Genomic DNA, 20,240 nt, shown 5'->3' on the forward strand with positions numbered 1-20,240 from the left:
TCCAGAGCCCGGGCGCAGTACCGCAGCCTCTCGGTAGTCCAAACCTCCGGTCAAAGCGGAACCCTCCTGTGGAAATATCTGCTTTTTTAAAAAATAAATCCCGTTTTTAAATCATGGTTGCCGTGTGTTTCTCTCCGTGGCGGTGCTGCCTCCTCCGTGATGTTGCCAGGCTGGGCAGAGACGCGTTCATATCTTATTTATTTGCCTGGACCACTTCACATCCGCCTCCCCGCTTCCGCCGCACTTTATCCCGTTTTGCCTTCGCGCTGCCGGGCTGGAGAGACACCCGACCGCAGCAGCCTGATCACAACTACCTACCCCCCCTCCAGGGGTGCTGCTTGGTAACTTTTTTTTTGGAAGCCAGGCCTTGTTGTGGGAGTCCAGGCTGCCCGAGCTCGGCATCAAAATTACTGATTTAACACCTCCCACCAACCCCCCCTTTGCAGATCATGGGTGCTCAACATGAGGGTCGTGGACCTGTAAGGGGTCCCTTAAAGGGATTCTTTGCAAAAAAATCAGTCTGATTTACCTGCTGGACATAATTTAAATTCGAGAGCGTGCAGGATTACTGTTTTTAATCAGGTTTCATATGCAGACAGTGGTGCAGCAGAATAAGGGCATCCTGGGATAGAGGGGATAAAGGGCAGGGGGGGTCAATATGCTCAACATGCCCTGGCTAGTAATGGGTGTTATGGAAGGGGTGGGGGAGAGACTCACCCACTCTCATCAAGGGCCCTAATTACTTCATACTTTCCATACTTTCTTTTTATTTTAAAGAATAGATTTAATTTGACTGTTTTTTCCTGAATTAAAATATTCTCCACCGTAAATCTGAGGCAGAAATGGTTGCATGTAAAGCATAAAAATGTACAGTATTTTGTACAGTATATAGTATATATATATATATATATATATATATATATATATATATATATATATATATATATATATATATATATATATGTGCAATATTATACAGATATCATGTGACAGATATAAGCTCACTGCTAAACTGCTACAAAAGATTGAACATCACAATATAATAAGATGGAAGTGTTTATTAATACTACTGTGTTTATGAATATTACTGATTTTAATAATAGTATTAAGTGACTGGGGGAAAAGGGCCCACAAACAAAGGTCCACCCCGCCCCCCCCTCCAACCAGCAGGCCCGTCCTACCCATGGCCTAGATGGAGTGCAGTGACCCGGGGAGGAAACATGATGGAAGCAGACGGTTGGGACGGGAGAGAGGGAGGGATTTGGCAAATAATCCCACCGCCTTAATCCCTGCAACAACAAAAGAAAAAGTCCTGTCCATCCATCTTTTTGTCACATTACTGTAAAATGAATAAATAAGTATAAAGAAGAAAACACAGCAGAGAAGGTATCCGAAACATCATGCTAATTTTCATGATTATAAAAAAAATAATCTAGAAACATATTAGAATTAAAACATTTTATTAACAAAAATAGACCTGTCTTTACAAAATGGGTTAGAACAGCATTACTGCTTTTAAATGTTGAATTTCTCCCACAGCATGGAGAAATATAAATACTATGAAAAATATGAAATCACACCACGTCATCAGGTGGAAACCCATTCCTAGGAGCCATTTTATATGGAGGATAAAAATGACTTGTTCATATATCAGTATAGAAATATCAAGTAAATACATGTGATTACATTAAATGAAATTAAATTATACATTGAGTAATTAAAAGAATAATACTAAAATTATTTTTTATTATTGGTTATTTTTTGTATTTATTTCAGCTATTAATTATATTTTCTATTTGATAATCAAAAATATCTATGTATTTATTTATGTATGATGAACAAATCCCTTTCAGTCCTCCATATTTTTACTAGGCAGTGCTCGCAGGGAAGCGTGGTGATGTGTGCCTTTTCAAACGATGCAGTGAGTGTTGATGAGCTGGCGGGCCATCTCCATGTTCCCGCTGGCCTGGTAGATGAGGGAGAGGTTGAAGGCGATCTCCCTGCTCAGATCCACCTGATCGTCGGGGATGCCCTGCAGGGAGGACAAAAGCGGGGGAAAAGGTTGAGACGGGAACAGGCGGAAAGAGGAGGAGGAGGAGGAGGAGGAGGAGGAGGAGTTCTTGTTAGGCTGCATTTTTGAGTTCTGCTGGAGAATTACTTATGTACTAAAAGTGGCAAGAAAAAAGAGCTGAGGATGTAGGTGGATGTATCAGCGTCCTAAATGTACGCGTTGCTAAAGTCAAAGTCACGACGATACAGCAGGCTGAGGCTCAAACGCTGTTTGACACGGTTTGTTAAACGCACCTCCAGTTTCTGTCCGGGCAGAGTGAGCGCCTTCTGGTAGTAATGTATGGCCAAATGTGTGAGGCCCATCTGGTGCAGCGCTCTGCCCAGGTTGTACATGCTCTCCTGACACTCCCCACGCAGCTCCACGTACCGCCACAGGAAGGAGAAACCCTGAAAACACACACACACACGCAGGATATTTAAGAGGAACTCACTGGGGTGTGTATCTGTGGAGCTAAAAGAGACACAAACACTGTACCTGCAGCACCAGGGTGTGTCGTTTGGCTACATACTTCTGGGACGCCATGTGGAAGAAGGTGAGACCCACACACAGACTGTGGAGTGGGTGGTTGGGGTGAGTCTGGAACGCCTGGACGTACTGGCCTGAAGACGCAAAACATGTTTGAAAACGCGTTAGCCGACCACCAGACTCTGCTTTTAGACCAGTTTGTACTAAATTAGGAGATGATGCGGTACCCAGAGCGTGTTTGAAGCTCCCCGACACCATGGCGTTGTGCCCGCAGAGGACACACAAGGCGTGGTTGTTGGGATGTTTTAACAGCAGACGCAGACAGAAGCGATGGTGACGCTGGTGCTCGGAGGTTATTGTCAGCTTGGGGGGGGGGCGGGAGAGAAAAGAGCATCTTAGACGCTTGTTTACATCCACATGAACAGACACGTGCGCAAGACTATTTGGTGTTGTAGTCACTGGGCGTTGGTCTTCAGAGCTTCATGTGGTGCTTGTCGCTTTAAAGATACCGAGACAAAGACACACCTGGTTGAAAACGTTCCAAAGCTGAGGCAGATCCACATTTTCCATCAGCATCAGTCTGTTAAGAAGACAAAAACAAACACAAGACAATAAAAAAAAAACAAGAAAGTCATACAGCTTCTGCTCCGCCTGCTGGAGCTGCACGTGCGAGCCCACCTGATGTAGTTGTAGGCCTTGTAGTAGTTGCGGTCGAGGATGGTGGCGGACAGGCCGAAGAACTCCATCTCCTTCCTCCTGGGCTTGTTGTCGTAGAAGGAGTAGAACTCCATGGCGGACTCCACCAGCAGCTCGGCCTCCTCGTAGCGCTGCACCTCGCACAGCGTCAGCACGCTGCTCACCAGCAGCTGCCACCAGTCCTCTCTGGACAGGACGTTGGTTTTGCCTGGGCGTGGGGAGCAGATTACACCATCAGTGCACCACCAGCATCCTGGTTACTACCGCGGTGTGGAATAATGACGGCGTGGCTTGTGAACGCAGACTCTAAAATCTCCAAGGCAGTTTTCATACTGTGCTGACATACCTGGAAGGCAGGAAATCAATCTGCAGACATGCAGTAAGCTTAAGTTTTCTACAGAAACATAAAGTATAACTTACAGTGTTTGTAGTTAATGAGATGAACATGCAAAGCTCCTTCAAAAGAGGAATAAACAGCTTTTTCTCCACACATGGAAACTAAATAAGTGCTGACGGTGAACAATATCCGGCCAACTGCTCTGTGCTGCTCCTGCCAACTACAGGTGCTGTACAACAGCCAAATAGTGGCAGGTACGAAGGCCACACACACACACACACACACACACACACACACACACACACACACACACCTATACGGCGTGCATATCCATACCAGTGTTGTCCAGATAGGCAGCTTCCTGGTCAGCAATATCCAGCTGCATGTCTTTGACCTTCACCAGCCTCAGGTGATTCTCGCCTGACACGTTTACAGAGCGCACACACACCTTAGCTCGCTGCATGGCCACCTAGCACACACACACACACACACATTAATTGTGTCATTGTCAGACAGAGGGAGACAAAGAAAATGCTAATCTGAGATTGAGTGTGCATGTGAGAACGGATGAGACTCAGAAGGTAAACATTAAAACGTAGATCCTCTGTGTGAGTGGGTGCTACCTTAAGCAGCATGGAGATCATGGTGATCATAGCATCCAGGTAGTCCTGGATTTGGCCCTGAGTCTTCAGCAGTGTGGAACGATGCAGCAGCAGCTTTAACTCCTACGGCCACGGCACATATGGAGAAAAACAAATGATCCTGGCTTCCTTGTTTGAAAGCTGACACTAGGAGAGCTCAATTGAGGTTTGAAATTGTTAAGTATTTCTGTAAGTGTGATTGTTGAGCAAAGGAAGCTGACCTCCACGACCATTGTAAAACAGCTAAAAGGCAAAGCATTTAAGGCCTCGTGCCCCCGTACCTTCTGTGCAGCCGACGAGTCCTGAGCCAGCGTTTCGCTGTCGTACATGGACTCCAGGGCCTTGAGGGCGCACTCCGGCCGGCCCAGCTGCTGCTGCAGGGTGGCCAGGGAGAGCCGGGCCTCCAGGTGCTGCGGAGCCATCTCCACCACCTTAGTGTAGCTTTCTGCCGCCACCTCCATGTGGCCCAGCGCCTTCAGGCACTCTGCGAGGGAGAAGTGATGAAGGCGTTTATGTAACACTGATTTGTATTTTCTCCAGTCGGAGCCAAATCGAGGGGTCACTTTGAATCCTGTCTTGCACCTTCGCTGCACAGTGAAGAATTTCTTATACATACGCCTCTCATCTACCGTGAGGGTATTTTAGCTGCGTGTTTACTCAGTCGTCACTTTACATCGCTTGCTTTCTGTTGGTCCCACCTGCGTGCCGGAGCCAGACGACAGCCAGGTTGTACTTCTCAGATATGACGAGGGCCGACAGCAGAGGCAGAGCGGACATGTACTCGCCCTCCTCCAGGTAGGCTTCACCCACGTCCAGGTACAAGTCACCAACCTCCTCTGGACTCTGCTCCATCAGCGATGACACGAGTCCCTGCGAGGGGGGGGGCACAGAGGGAGGGAGGACAACGTTTGCTCCAAAAAGTTTCAATACTTTCAATGATGTCTCTGTTACTATGACAACCTTGTAAGGCCTGTTTACCTCCAGGGGTGTGAAGACATGCAGGTGTATGAGGCAGACCATTAGCTTCGCCCTAAGGTCCACTGGGACACTGTCTGGTACCTGTACGTCCTTAATTTCACCTGGACACACACACACACACAGAGTCAGTGTTACTATGTTCCAATAATAACAGCTATGATCACAGTTTCTTTGGTGATGGAGAGGAGTGTAGGAGTTGTGAGAAATTTCACAGCTAAGGTGTGAAGATTGTTAGCCCGAAGCTGCATTCACAGCACAGTCACACAAACCACCACTGGGGACCTTTAGGAAATAAGTAAACTCCACTTTTTCATTGTCTTCACTTAGGGTGAAGGATGGGTTTCTGTCCAAGTCTGTCTCGCTCTTTAGCAGATGATAGTTCAGCAGCCCAGCAGATCCCTCAGGCCACTGGACGAGGGTTTTTAGTTCTTAAAATTCCCAGAGTTCAATGAAAATCTGAGATTTCCTTTCAAAATGAGGTCAAGACATTTCTGTTAAGTTTAGCTTTTGTTTTTGTTAAGTTTATACTTTCTATCTCATCACTATGCGAAAGACTGAACATAAAACTCACTTTTTCTTGTTTATAGAATAGAAAACACATGACATTTTGGAACAACTATGATAAAATCTTTTCTTCCTAGATAAAGAAACGGGAGAGAAACGATTTCTCCTCTTCTGCGATCCACATTCGAGGACGAGAAAGGGGTCTCGTTTTGCCTGTTGAATAAGAGAACATGAACAGACTGAAAAGGAGCAGCGATCACTTCCATGCCGTCTGTACTGTACATCTGACTGGGAGAACTGGTGCAGACACATTAGAAGACAGTCAGGCGATGCAGCGCTGGAACACTGGCTGCAGTATTCTCTTTCTAGTGCAGATTTCTGATCAAAATGTCAACTTGTCCTCCCGGGCCAGACCTTCTAAAGGAAACATCTCATCGGTTATCTAATGACAGAGCGGCAGTGTTTTAGTGTCGGCGCTCTCTAAGCCAAATGTCTCTCGGGTTAAATAAAGACAGCTGCTTCTAAAACATCCATCGAAGCTATAAAAATGTCAGGTTTATTATCAGCCCCTCTGTGTCTGAGAATAACACCAACAAGCTAGCTACGGTGAAGCGAGCTACTATCAGTCCTGGTAAGTGGGCCAGCTTCATGGAACCCGACAACCTGCCCAAAGATAGCTGGCTAACCCACTTATCTCACTTAGTGACACGGGCCCACGAGGGCTGCAGTATGGAAAACATGTAATCAAAGAGAGCACCAACACGTTAGATCAGTTAAAGTCATATTAACAAAAAAAGGCTACTATAAGGTCACAGAGGAAGGAAATACTAGCAGGTACTCACCGTTCTCCTCTGCTGCTATTTCCTCTACAGTCTTTGTCTTTGGGCCTTCTTCGCTCTTCTTCTCCTGCTCCTCCGGCGTCTGCTCTGCTGCTTTCTCCTCTTTGGTTGTTGCCGCCAAGTCAGGTTTGGGTTCAGCCCTGACCAAAACTACATCTGTAAACTGGACCAGGACCTACGAAAAAAAAACACAAACCCGCAAAAGATGAGCATTAAAAGGATAGTTTGGATTAGTTTCAGTGGGGTTGGATGAGGTACTTATCCATAATCAGTGTGTTACCTACAGGAGATGGCGGCCTGTTTGGAATAGTAGGCTGACACTAAGCAATGTGCTGCTGTGGACTGGGGCGGCAGAACAACTGATTTTAGCCAACTAAAAAGAAAAAAATCAATATAGTTTCAGCGTCTGCTAGTTTTGGAATAATTTCACAGCTTTTGCATCGCCTTCAGACGGCCGCTCTCTCTCTCTCTCTCTCTCTCTCTCTCTCTCTCTCTCTTTGCTTGCTTCAGCGCCACCAGACTCCATTCACAAAAACAGTCATTTTACCTCAGTACATGGGAGTTCAGTGTGCTACTGCTGCCTCAACCAATACTGCTCCACCACACTGGGGGCGTACTGACCACTATTTACTGTAGGTTATACACTAACTCTGGATAAGTACCTCATACAACCCCCCCTTAAAATAATCCTCTTCTCTGCACACAAACCCACAGTTGTGTGTACCTGCAAGGCCTTGTTGTACTGCCGGTTGGCGATGTAGAGTTCAGCGGCCATGTTGATGAAGTCGTCGCTGACCAGGTTGGGGTGTCGTGCCAAAGCATCCTCTATAACACCCAGAGCTGAGGTCAAGTCATTACTCTCATAGTAACTCCTAAACAGGACACAAACACACACACACACACACACACACACACACACACACATGAATATCAGCTCTGATCATCCAACATTTTTGGATAAAGGAAATCAGGAAATGTGTGGATGTGTGTGTGTGTGTGTGTGTGTGTGTGTGTGGTAAGGCCCGACACGAGTGCTTCTGTGGATGAGTGTGTGGATCAGGGGTGTGTGGATCAGGGGTGTGTGTGTGTGTGTGTGTGTGTGTGTGTGTGTGCTGTACTTGGCCATGTCCTTGGAGAGCTGCATGAAGTGCTCTCCGTCCTCCAGCGGCAGCAGTGACAGGATCCTGCGGTAGCCGTCCATGCAATGTTTGTGCTCGCCCAGTCGCATGTGGAGGCTGGAGCGCTCCCACAGGTAGCGCACGTTGGTAGGGTCGTACTTAATGGCTGGGGGGGGGTGACAAGAGAGAAGGGGGAGTATTAACATCAACAATCAGGCTGCAGCTAACGACTGTCCTCATGCGTGCCAGACCGACCTTTTGAGTAGCAGACAATGGCCTGTCGGATGTTGTCCTGCTCCAGAGACATTTCTGCCAGTCTGATCCACTCCTCACAGTCTGAGGGGTTCAGGTGGGCGGCGATGAGGCCGAACTGCAGCGCTTTGTCCATGTCTTCTTCGTCCTCGTAGATCATAGCCAGCGTGGAGAAAGGCTCATAGGCCAGAGGAGCTGGAAGAGAAGATTCATCACCGATTTGGAACGTGCTCGTACGTCCTGCTGCTAAAACGCGCTCTAGTTCCGTTTCCTACCTTGTCTTATGATCTCCATACACATCAGGATGGCGTCCTCTTTCTCTCCTCGGGCGTAGCGGATGTTGGCTTCTCCCATCAGGCCTCTCAGAGCTCGGGGCAATTTGCTGCGATGACGCCTTTCCTGGAGACACACACACACACACACACACACACACACACACACACACACACACACACACACACACACACACACACACACACACACACACACACACACACACACACACACACACACACAGAGAGTCATACACTAATATCGATAAGAGCTGGGGAAATATACCTCCACACTTTTCCATCCTCACCTTCATCATCTTCTTGTTTTCACGGTTCAGCTCCATCTCCAGAGCAAACACGTCCCCAACCGACGGATCTTCCTCCTCCTCCTCCTCTTCTCTCCTCTTCCTGCTCCGTCTCCCTCTCCCCCCTTTCCTTCCTCGCCTCCTCCTCTTCTCCATCTCCATCTCCATCTCCATCTCCTCCACCTCCACCTGCAACTCGGCCTCTGCCTTCCTCCCCTCGTCTGTCTCCACCTTGTAATCCTCATCGTCTTCGTCATCAACATAGCTCAGGCTGTCCTCTTCTGCCTCCACCTCCTCCTCTGAGGACGGCGGCTCTGGAGTTTCTCCCAGCATGGAGGCGAAGGCCAGCTGCACCCCCGGGCTGACTCCCTCCTCTGGGGGGAGGGAGGGGGAGAGTTGTATTAAGTGACAGAATATATTCCTCAAAAACACAGATAGTGAGTCAGTTTTTAGATGCAAATTCAACATCTATCTAGTCTTGCATCTACTGTGTAATATTATTTCATATGTAGTGAGTATCAGGTCTCAGTCAAAGACACTGATCTCACATACTTCTTACTAATATCAGGAATGGATGCTATTTCTTTGTGTCCATGACAGGGATGCAGTGCTCCAGTGGTGAGGCTACACCTGAGAGCTTCCCACATAAAGGATCCCCTTTACTTCACCACACCCATGAAACCAAACACCATCACCAGAAGCTGTACCGATGTTCCCGGGGATCTGTGCAGAGGTGGAGGGCTGAGCATCCTGCACCACGTCCTCAGCTGTCACCTCCGACTCCTGAGAGAGGAACCAAAACATCAATGAAGGCGCATGACCAATGTAGCGTGGAGCTAAGCTAACTAGCTACCTCTGCCGGTTAAGCTAACTTGCTAAACTATCCAGCTGCCACTTTTGAGCGGCCATAGTCGGTGATGTACCTTGGCTTTCCGCTCATCTCTCCGCTTGTCAAACTCCTCAAAAGTAATCCTACCCTCCAGGTAGTCTATGAGCTCCGCGCTGAAGCCAGACATCTGCACTTCCGTGTCCGCGTGTCCTCTTTTAAGCGACTTTGTCACCTCAGAAATAACATGAAGTGGATGTAAAGTGTTAGGAAGACATCCTCAATGCCCACTACAGCACCTACGGTAAACACCGGTCGCTACCCAGCACGCCGCACTGGAATCACGTGACCTGCAAAAACTTCCGGGTTGGCGCCATTAAAATAACACGGAACAATAACTGTTTTGGCGACATCTAGTGGTGAAATGTGAGAAGTACAATAACTAATCTAATCATTATTATATGTTTTATACAGTATATTTATCTATTCTTTATATTTTACCTTTAGAAAATAATAATTTATACATTGTTCATTTACTTATAAACACCCTTAAGGTGTTAATCTTCTTATCACATAAATTATACTATTTTTTATTTTAGTTAGTTGCTTTTTAGAGAGGAGGTTATATTGAAATACATGATGGTTGTCCATTTACTCCAGTACTGTAAACTTGTGAGGTACTTGAATATTCCCATTTTGTGTTACTATTTACTTCACTACACATCACAGGGAAATATTGTACTTGAGCTCATAAAATATGATGTATTCTTATTGATCAGTAAAATTGCAGCAACACATAAATGCATCAGTAATAATAAAGGGTGTTAATGTTGAAGTGATTATCTTTACAGTGTGGTGGAGCCTTGTGTGCTAACTTGAGTAAGTGCAAAGTAATTTTATTGAACAACATGGTGATACTTTCATTGCAATCTGCACGCTTTGCCATCAAGCATGCACGTTCTAAACCATTGTAAATAGTCGGTTTGGTTCATTCAAAGGTTACATACACTTGTCTTTCCTTTGAACTGCATATCAGGTCCGCATAACATGTTTGGCTTCCTCCTCCTTTGTTCTTTACTGAAATACCAGAGTATTTTATCGTATGAGAGTGTATCTCAGGCGGACATTATTCAAAAATCCAATATGACATGTTTGTTTTGTCGGGAACAAGCTGGAGATTTACGTCAAAGCATATCTGCTTTTCCATTTCGCACAGATCCAGAGCAGTGGGGCAACTGCTGCTTGCTCATTCAGCAGGCTCCTGCTTTGACACACTCTGCTTTATCTTTTTATCACCCCTACAGGAAACAGAGGGAACAGAGGAGGAGAGAGGGATGGAGGAAAACGTGCAGGAGGGTGTGGTTTCGTGCTGGCAGTCGATGCTCCTCCTGCCTCTGTCTCCGGTTTCCTCTCAGCGTATTCTGCCTCTGCTCCATCAACTTCACGTTGTTTTAGTTTCCTGGATGGTCCGGACCTCCCAAACTGTGTGATGGCTGCACCCGAGGCCTAGTGCAGGTGAGTCCACCTCATGATCCAAAACCTGAACTCCTTTATCCACCCAAAACAACACTTGTGCATCTCTGCATCAGGGCTGAACTTTCTGAACTTGTAGTTTTAAGAAAGAGCAGATGTGGATATTTATAGTTAGTAGAGTTAGTTATCTCTCTATAGAGAGCATCAGCTGTTCAGTTTTTAGTGAAGATTGTTTCTCTTTAACTTCCATTGACGTAGAACTAGTATAAGTGCATGCATGTGCTGTGTGTGCGCAGGTGTTTGTCTGTGCATCCTCATATCTGTTATGTCATTTTATTTCCAGTGTTGATTGTCTTGATGTCCTGTTTGTTGTTGTTGTTGAGAAAATAACAATATAACTAGTAAATTCAGATGTATCATAGAGTTATCATGGCCCCAAAGTTAACTTAATACATTTAGGGATGCAATTACTTTCATTATCAATTAATCCGTTGATTACTTTTCAGTTGATTCATTAATCATTTAGCTTTAGTGAACAGTCCACAAACTGCCACACAAATGAAACAGATTAGAAAACTCCGAGATGACGTTCCAAACCTGAAGATATTCAATGTAAAATGATTAAATTCTCACATTGTGGAAAATGTAATTAGCAAATATTGGGTTTGATAACATTTGATTCATTTTCTATTGACTGACTAATTGATTAATTGCTTCAGCCCGACCAAATAACAATAACCCTAAGGAGGATGTTTTGTTTTGTAAAAAAAAGTCAAATATAAGTGTGAACCCCCCCCCCACTTTCCCCACCACAGTAATTTGTGGAAGGTCCTTGCAGGAAAACTAATTTCACAAATGCAGACATTTAACTTCTGCTCTGTTTGTTTCTGCCTGTTTTGCTTAAAGCTGCTGGGAAATTAAATGATTTGCAGTTGATTTATAGTGAGTCAATTTGTTGTGTTTCCTTATCTCACATAATCAATCCATCAACATGCGTGCACAGCAACAGGCAGCAGGTTAGAGTCCCTATCGCTGTGTGTAAATAATGGCTCTGTGTTTTTGTATGTGTGTGTGTGTGTGTCTTTGTTTTTGTCCCTTATCAGGAACAATTCTCACCGCTCAGTTGGTCAGCACAAAGGCCACAGGCTGAGCTTCATATCAACCACTGTTCCTCCTTCCTCTCACATCTCTTGCTCTCTTCAAACCCAGTCTGTGTAGTCAGTGTGGAGGCTGGAAGCTTCTGAAGTAGGCCTGGTTTAACTGGTGATCACGCTTCAGAAAACCTCCCAACATCCTGCTATCTGCGACTTTATCTCTATGGTCACCGCAGCAACCTGACATTTACTAGTTTTCTGTCTTCAAATGTGCAGTTTTGGCTCATTTGTGCTTTCTGCAGCTCTGCAGATGTTATCACTGGCTTATTTAGCAGCTCAAAGACTTTTCACAATCTCCATCCTTATTTCCAGGTTTTCCATGACGGTGGAATCTCTGCCTCCCTCTCGTCATGAACGTGACTCCTGGCAGCTGTACGGCAGAGATGCCGTACGGATACCAACCCTGTTTCAAAGGAATTTACATCGCCAGTGAGCTCATTATCGCCGTGCTGGCCATCATAGGCAACTTCCTGGTTTGTCTGGCATTCACTCGCAACAAGAAACTTCGCACAGTCACCAACTACTTCCTGGTGAGGAAATCTGTTCGTGCATCCTCATCTGAAATGTGGGATTACATATCTGTGATTTGGGAAAACTACAAACAGATATTTAAAGGACTAGAAGTGTGTGTTTTACGTTGTATGCATGTGTGTGAAGGTGTCGTTGGCAGTGGGGGACATCCTGGTGGGCTTGGTGGCCATTCCCTGTGCAGTGCTAACAGACCTGGGTCAGCCTCGCCACGACCTGCCACTCTGCCTGGTGCTGCTCAGCATGCTGATGGTGCTCACACAGGTGGGAACACAAGAGCACCACCCGAGCGTAGCCCTAAATGTAAAAGCTGGAGCTTGCTTTGTGAATCAAAGTCATGTCGCTCGGTTAAAATGCAATTATAGCAAAGGTGGAAGCCACTGGGTTAGGGTTTACAGAGGGTCTCATCATGCTAAAACTCTGTAGGGTCTCTTTAAAAAATGGCCCTTCGTCTTGCAGAGCTCCACCCTGAGCATGTTGGCAGTAGCAGTGGAGCGCTACATGGCCATCCTTCTGCCCTTCCAGTACCAGCGTGTCATGAGCCCCAGGAACGCCCGGCTGGCCCTGCTCGCCACCTGGGGCCTGGGAGCCATCTCCGGCACCGTGCCACTCATGGACTGGCAAAAGCAATCAGCAGACTCAGAGTAAGTGGAAGAGGACGGATACATAGATGGATGAGGAACAGAGTGATTGCATAAATGAAAGAGTGAATGGTAACAAAATGAATGAATAAACGAAGCCTCCCTGTCATTGCAGCTACTGTATCTTCACGTGTGTGGTGGACATGACCTACCTGGTCTACTTCAACTTCTTCTGCTGCCTGCTGGTGCCGCTGGTGGCCATGTTCATCATCTACGGCCACATCTTCCTCACCATCCGCCGCCAGCTTCGACGCATCGCCGTGGTCAGGAGAAGCGCCGAGAACAGGGGGGCTGCCGCTACTGGGAGCACTGGGACGGAGGAGACTGGGAGCTCAACTTCTGGGGGGACAACAGGAAGTGGAGCAGACTTGAGGACAGGAAAAGGAACTAGGCGTTTGACAGGATGTAAGGCCGAGGTGAGGGCTGGGGAAGAAGCAGAGCATAGCGTTGGGTCTCTCATTGAAACTGAGACCACGGCTGTCTTTACAAAGCCATGGCTCAGGATCACCTCAGCTGGGTCTACCAGCTCCAGCTCCGCTCCTGCCGACTCCCGTCCTGGAGAGTCCAGACAGGCCAAATCTAACAGCCGCACCTGCCAGGAGCTGCGTAAGGCCGTCTCCCTCTTCCTGGTCCTGTTTTTCTTCATGCTGTGCTGGATGCCCATCCACCTCATTAACTGCGTCCTGCTGCTCTGCCCACAGTGCGAGGTGCCCATGACGGTCACGCTCGCAGCCATTTTGCTTTCCCACGCCAGCTCGGCCCTCAACCCGATCCTGTACGCGTACAGGATGAGGTCGTTCCGACTCACTCTGATAGGAATGTGGAGAGGAATGTGGAGCGTTAGGCCACAACACCAGCAGAGCAGCTCTGGGGCGGCGGACAGACGCAGTTAGAGACCAGCTGGTGAACATAGCGGAGCATCTCACAGCTTAAGAACCAGATATTTTTCTCAGGAGTTGGTGGAGACCAAAAGAGAGGTTAAAAGGAGAGTGAATGTTGGACGTGCACTCATCAGATGATGAGTAATGAGGCATGCTGGATGTGTAAATAAGGAAAATGAACTAAGGCATCTTTAAAGGATGAAAGGGCTCAAACAGATGTACAGTTTATACCAAATTAGTGTCTTTTAATAGATCTCAGCGTACATATTGAACTAGAATGGAGACATTGAATTAGCAAAAAAAAGAAATGATTACATAAAGCTGTTTATACTGACAAGCTGTATGACACAGATGGTTTATTTGCACACAGGTGTTGCACTGGATCGCACTTTGCCCCAGATTTGAGGTCATGTGTCTGTTAAACTGTAGGGATACTGTTGGTTTTTTTTGTTTTTTTTTAATGTGGACCAGCTTTTCAAAATAAATGTTTATTATTATTATTGTACCTGGTTAAAAAAGAAACACCAAACAGCAAATGAAAGAGGCGAGTCAGATCAACATAACTGCGTGCTTTATTGATATACAGTAAAGCATTTTTATAATACAGTAGTAAGGCATATATTTGGTGGAATCTGATATGTTGTGAAGTATTGACGCGTTATTTGAAAAATGATGTGCGAATGAGACAACAAATGTTAAAAATGAAAAAAAAACAAACAAAAAAAAACAACAACAAACAGAGAAATCAATCAAATTCAGTGTCTGGATCAAAACCTCTTCGATCATGCTGCAAGAATACGATGCCAAAAACACACGAGTGTATAACGCCGCGATGCTCACCGCGGACTTTTCTGAGTGGTTATACATTAAATAAGGATGGAGTTTATTTAGTCACACATGCTAATATCGTAACACCTCACACAGCACAAAAACAAAATAGCTTTTTAACCGAAGACAAAATGTAACACTCTGCTAGGATAAACTCATCCTCCACACAGGAAACAAATATCTAGTTTGTCCCAGATATGACAGTAGTGCACACGGTTCATCTGCTTTGTGTAAAATGATTTTTTTTTTATACTTGAGTCGTACAAATCTCTCACAGAGATGAGAAATGCGGCGAATGCATCCGAACATTCAGACTGGAGGCTCCTACAGCGCGGAGGGGAACGTGTACGGAGCGATCAGGATGCCTGACTTGAATCAATCAGCCAGCAATAATCAATTAATAATCGACAATCGAGAGAGGAGTGTGGGGTTAAGTACAGTAGAGAAATTGCCTCCGGATCGGACTTTGACAATTCACACGAGGTAGAGCTTACGTTACCGGGCTTCCTAAAACTCATATTTCTCGTTCGAACAGAAGAAATCCTTAAAAATAATCTCAACTAGCAGCCTTGTAACACTGTAGTGCTCAGATTCAATTAAAGTCACATTCTTCTACGTCCCTCTTACAGTACGTCTGACAGGGAGAAGCTGTCAACTCATGAACTGATACACGGTGTGCTGTGTGCAGTCAACAGGCCCCCCCCCAAAAAACACTTACAAAAAACGTCTGTTAAAGAAAATCCTCTCTGAAGATGTACAATGTGCAATAGGACATTTTTCTTTTCCCTTTCTAGAAAAAGTTTGTGTTTGACGGCCCGATGCAGAGCTGAAGATAAATGCCGGTCACTGAGAGCATCTTGTTTTTGCTGACCTCTAGTGGTTTCTCTGCAGTACGGGTGTACTACAGGACACCGTGACATCATCGTTGGGTGTCAGGTGCAACAGAGCTCACTTCTGTTTGCAATCAGCGATGCTGGTTGACACGAAAGACTTGAAACTGGATTTGGGGCGATGAAACACTGTTTCCCTGTATTCTGTTGGACAGTTTCCTCTTTGCATTTGGTTTTTATCACCACAACACATAGCGTATATCCTACTAAACATGTTGAAGGCATTTCCTTCCTCATAAAACCTCTGCAGAGCCAAATATTTGAAGGTCCCAAAGGGCACCCGCTCTTAAAAAACGTTGCTCCATAGAATTAATCGTGGCCAAAAACTCCGCAGGGTACCTTTAAAATCAATGTTGTGTCTCAGCGTCTGTGACTCTGGGGATAGGCTGAGAAAAATGACCCTGGTGATGTCATAGTGATGTCATTAGGGTAGCTCTGCTTGGCGGTCCATGGAGTGGATGCATGGAATTTTAAAAGACAAGGGCATTTACCAGGCAGAGAGGGTCTATTGAGAGAAAGGTGCATCATGGGAAATGTAGGATACAGATTTTCAAATGTTTTGCCATAAAAAAGGGACAAAAAAGAAAAAGAAAATAATAATCAGGATGTATTTAAGTGGGATTACACGCTGTTTTCTTCCAGCTCCCAGTTATGTAGATAGTTTCTTGTTAAATGGAATCCAAATGATGTCCAATTTGGTGTCATTATTTCCACCATGTGCTTTAGGTTTGAAATGACCTTGTTGACTCGTCGCAGCTCTGAATCGGGCCTGTGACGGCGTCTGTTGATGCACACAGTACACTGTGCTGAAAACAAAGACGGGGATGAAAACTGTTGCCATAGAGATGTTAATAATAGGGAAGATGAAGACGTGATGGATGGATGGATGGATGGATGGACAGATGAGTGAAAGGATGAGGAATTCAAACATAATATGAGGTTTGTCAGCCAAAGCCCAAAAAAAAAGCTGTAATGTAATGTGGAAGTTAGGCACCACACACACACACACACACACACACACACACACACACACACACGCACACACACACTCACAGACAACGTACTGTAAAGATCCAGGATGCCTGCATTACCTTGACAGTAGTGTACGCTGTTATAGAAAGACATTTTCCTCTTAGGAAGCACCCTTATGATTACAATCAATCTTTTTTGATACAAATGTCTGAAATGCTTTAGCTGTTTCCCCAATTACAAAGAGATGGCAAATATTCGACCACACTGAACACACTTATTTGTATTTTATCTGTCTTTGACCCCCCCCCAGCCCCCCCCCCAGCCCCCCCCCAACCCCACTCTTGTTTTATACAATTGCATAGAAGTTTAAAAACCAGCCTCTGTTAATAATAAAACAACTTCAGGACGTTTTAAGAAACTACTGAAATCTACAAGTTATAATGTTTTTCTTTAGGTTTTTTTTTTAACGCGTCGTTGCTGCAACCGCAATCCTTCACAAAAATAGACGTTATATATTCTCTTTGTAAACTGTGTTTCCAATCCAGTTGTTTTGACTAGAAAAGCATGCGACAGGTAGGGAGGGAGGAGAAGAGAGGGGCAGAAGGTCGGGGTGGGTGGGTAGGTAGGGTGGGGGGGTGGGGGGGGTGGGATCAGAAGGGCAGGGCCTCGTGCTGTTCGGCGCTCTGCTCGTCTGTCATCACGCTGACCAGTGACTCCATGGCGCGGCCCAGATCATCGGCCATGTGGAACAAACTGCCAATGCTGGGACCTGTGAGAGAGAGCAGGGGGGGGGGGGATGCTTAGACAGACTGAGAGCTGCATAGGCTCACACAAGCACACAACACACATGGCGGTAAAAATAGTGTGTGTGCTACATACACAACAAGAGTCTACAGCCATGCTAGCAGCTACGTGGGGCTGTGACCAGACACAGTGGAGCTTTGAGCTAAACCCTAAACGCTGGTGTGGGAACATGCTCATGGTCACAATAACAACATGCTGTTCAGCAAGTTTCCCCATTTCATCAACACAAACAGTGACGCAAAGTAGTTGTTGATGACGAAAACATGATTGAAAGGGAATAAAAATTCATCACGCTTGATATTTTTGCACTAGTAAAGCATTGCAGGAGTGTTACGTCTCTGCTTAGTACAGTTAGAGGAAAACCACAAACGGGTATTAACTCAATTCATCCACAATCCCTGTAAAAATGAGAAAGGAGGCGACAACGAAACAGTAAGGACAAACTATGGAAACATGCAGGCCAGCACTCGGGTCTATAAATGCTACGCTAGTATGACATTATCAAGTTAATGGTGTGAGTCTGCCGTCTGCCAGGTTGCTATTGAGATTAAAGTTACGTGACGCTTTTACCTGCTCGTCTCACTTCACCCAGACAGCAGAGAGCATTGCAGTGATCAGGTGAGTGAGTCCAGCTGCTGTGGTGACTCTGAGTTACTACGTGATGGCAGAATATGTACATTGTGATGTTTGGAGTCTATGCTCGGCCCCTCAGCCGATAACAAACCAACCCCCACAAGTCCTTTAGAGGCAGAGCCTGATGCCAGCCACCATTAAGAATCTATTATGCGAGGGTGGACAGGAACAAGTAGGGCTGTCACTCTGCACTGCATGCCAAGTTCAAACTTTTGTTCCAATTAGGGGGAAATGACATATTCTAGCTGTAACGGTGTGTTCAAATTCAAAATTCACAGTCTATAAGCGTAACGGACAATTTGGATAGTGATCACATAATCCATATAGCACAGAGCTGACCACAAGGTAAACTACTTCAAACCCCCAAATATCACCCGTGCACATATTCCACATTTCCATAATAATCCATTCCTTGCAGCAGGAGAGCGAGCAGAGCACGGATGGATTAAATGCACCGCCATAATAAAAAAAAAGGGCGTGTTGGATATACGTTGCAGCGAGGGGGAGCATGTCATTTGAGTGTAGCGGCGGACTCAGCTTGCAGGCTTTCCTTCGCATCACAGTGTATGTCCACAGACTGGCCTGCTCTGTAACCACTAGAAGGAGGCTACCATGCTTCAGAAAAAAACAGGGTTTACGCCTCAGGAAGAACAATGTTGCGCAGAACACTGTTGAAGCTGCTGTTTATCACATTAAACTGTGGTTGAATCTCACTGTGGACCCCTCACTGAGAAGTTCAGCGTGACATTAACGCATTATGTCATCCTGAATATACAGATGCACTCTGTACACACACACACACACACACACACACACACACATCACAGGCTACAGGCAGCACCAACTCTACTCCCTACTGTGACGAACAGAACAGCAGTGTGACGGAGGACAGAAAGGGAAGAGGAAATTAAAGACAAGGAAAGGGAGGGAGACACTGCTGTTTTCCCCCCCACTGCATCGCTGTGCCATGTTGTTTCCACTACAACGTCTATAATTAAATCTCATTATTGAGACAATTATTAGATTTCTCTCAAGACCATGGTTTCATGCTCTGGTAGAGCCCAAAGTGGCAAAAACGTGGCACTTGTATGCAGTGGACATACTCCTCAGAGGGGGGGTGGGGGGGGGGGGGGGGGGGGTGAGATGAGGAGGTGGGGAGAGAGACAGCTGAGCCACTAACCTTCTCATGGGTGTCCCCTTCTCCCTCCTGGCTCGTGGAGAAAAAGAGGAAAGGAAGAAAAGAAAGGAAGAAAGAGGGGGTAAAAAAAAAAAAAAAAAATCATCCTTGTGTCGGTAATAGAGAGAAACAAAAGGTACGTGAAGGGCAGCGACGCTTTACTCTAGGCCGACAGCTGGAATGAAGTTTAGTGGGAGCATTTGACTGGAGGAATACGACATCTTTATTACCCCCCAGTAGGTCTCATTTGGATTCTGCTTCTGGTTTTATATTTTATCATCTTTTTTTTCTTACTATCAATGTTTCTATTTTGAATTTTTGTTTCATGCTGAAAAAAAAATACAGCAATGCTGTTGGTCATTCAGTGCATTTTCATTTAAAAGTTTGGATCAAATTATTTTGAATTAAATTGAATAAACTGTTCTTGAAGGAGAAATGTTATCTCAACAAGAGGGGATTTATACACTGCAGCATCCTGATGTAGGAATGTAAGGGAACCTCCAAGAAAACACAACAAAATCCTCATTATCTCCATCAGGTGTAAGCCTGGGGGGGGTGGGGGTGGATATGGTGGAGTCCAAAGGCTGCGTCTCATCAGTGTTTCTCATATCGGGGGCCGTCCACAGTTACAGAGAGGTTTAGTTTAGGCGCAGCAGAGGTCACCTGGTCCACATCTGCACTCTTCAGAGTGCATTTTTCTAGTTTTATGAATGTTTCTGCACCTGAAGCTGATATTCTTATCTAAATGAGAAAATACAGCCTGGGCCTGCCTTTCTGGACTCTGTATGCAAGACGAGCTGATGTGAGTGTCGGTGTTCTGTACCCTGGCTGTGAGGGAAAGAGTTGTTCAGTTGTTCCATCACTTCCTCCAGCCCAGATGCATCTTGGGAAGGGCTGGACAGCTCGTCATCACCTGAAACAGGAAGGAGACTAAGTTTTTCCACTTTCAGACTTG

At 45.7% G+C, this 20,240-nt stretch overlaps 3 protein-coding genes across 3 annotated transcripts in view; 1 reads left to right on the plus strand and 2 right to left on the minus strand.

The window, feature by feature from the left end:
* Positions 1-1,443: 1,443 nt before the first annotated feature.
* On the minus strand, positions 1,444-9,624 carry gtf3c3 (general transcription factor IIIC, polypeptide 3). The gene is made up of 19 exons (XM_070855551.1): positions 9,402-9,624; positions 9,186-9,261; positions 8,482-8,852; positions 8,177-8,300; positions 7,905-8,096; positions 7,650-7,815; positions 7,256-7,403; positions 6,535-6,706; positions 5,189-5,289; positions 4,909-5,080; positions 4,492-4,694; positions 4,193-4,294; positions 3,906-4,038; positions 3,215-3,440; positions 3,062-3,116; positions 2,764-2,899; positions 2,546-2,670; positions 2,305-2,457; positions 1,444-2,032 (listed from the first exon to the last, which is right to left on the minus strand). Exons 1-19 carry the CDS (start codon positions 9,492-9,494, stop codon positions 1,910-1,912), a joined length of 2,871 nt encoding a protein of 956 aa, XP_070711652.1. The 5' UTR covers positions 9,495-9,624; the 3' UTR covers positions 1,444-1,909.
* Positions 9,625-12,281: 2,657 nt separating this feature from the next.
* Positions 12,282-13,993, plus strand: LOC139223419 (adenosine receptor A1-like). The gene is made up of 4 exons (XM_070855335.1): positions 12,282-12,461; positions 12,589-12,723; positions 12,919-13,103; positions 13,216-13,993. The coding sequence occupies exons 1-4, from the start codon at positions 12,282-12,284 to the stop codon at positions 13,991-13,993; spliced, it is 1,278 nt and encodes a 425-aa protein (XP_070711436.1).
* A 3,027-nt stretch (positions 13,994-17,020) lies between these two features.
* Positions 17,021-20,240, minus strand: part of dmd (dystrophin) — a 242,792-nt gene continuing 239,572 nt past the window's right edge. The window contains exons 81-82 of the mRNA XM_070855842.1: positions 20,109-20,198; positions 17,021-17,440 (exon numbers count right to left, since the gene is read on the minus strand). Of these exons, the coding sequence (XP_070711943.1) occupies positions 17,322-17,440; positions 20,109-20,198 (209 nt within the window). The 3' untranslated portion in view covers positions 17,021-17,321. The remainder of the gene's footprint in view (positions 17,441-20,108; positions 20,199-20,240) is intronic.

This window comes from Pempheris klunzingeri, chromosome 24 (genome assembly GCF_042242105.1).
Source record: "Pempheris klunzingeri isolate RE-2024b chromosome 24, fPemKlu1.hap1, whole genome shotgun sequence".
Lineage (NCBI taxonomy): Eukaryota > Metazoa > Chordata > Actinopteri > Acropomatiformes > Pempheridae > Pempheris > Pempheris klunzingeri.

Excerpts from the sequence above, each read along its gene's own strand:
- gtf3c3 (XM_070855551.1), bottom strand. The coding sequence starts at position 9,494 with ATGTCTGGCTTCAGCGCGGAGCTCATAGACTACCTGGAGGGTAGGATT. Across the intron at positions 8,853-9,185 it reads ACAGATCCCCGGGAACATCG|AGGAGGGAGTCAGCCCGGGG; the intron begins GTACAGCTTCTG and ends CCCTCCCCCCAG. Across the intron at positions 7,404-7,649 it reads CTCTCCAAGGACATGGCCAA|GAGTTACTATGAGAGTAATG; the intron begins GTACAGCACACA and ends TGTCCTGTTTAG.
- LOC139223419 (XM_070855335.1), top strand. The coding sequence starts at position 12,282 with ATGAACGTGACTCCTGGCAGCTGTACGGCAGAGATGCCGTACGGATAC. Across the intron at positions 12,462-12,588 it reads CAGTCACCAACTACTTCCTG|GTGTCGTTGGCAGTGGGGGA; the intron begins GTGAGGAAATCT and ends ATGTGTGTGAAG. Across the intron at positions 13,104-13,215 it reads AAGCAATCAGCAGACTCAGA|CTACTGTATCTTCACGTGTG; the intron begins GTAAGTGGAAGA and ends CTGTCATTGCAG.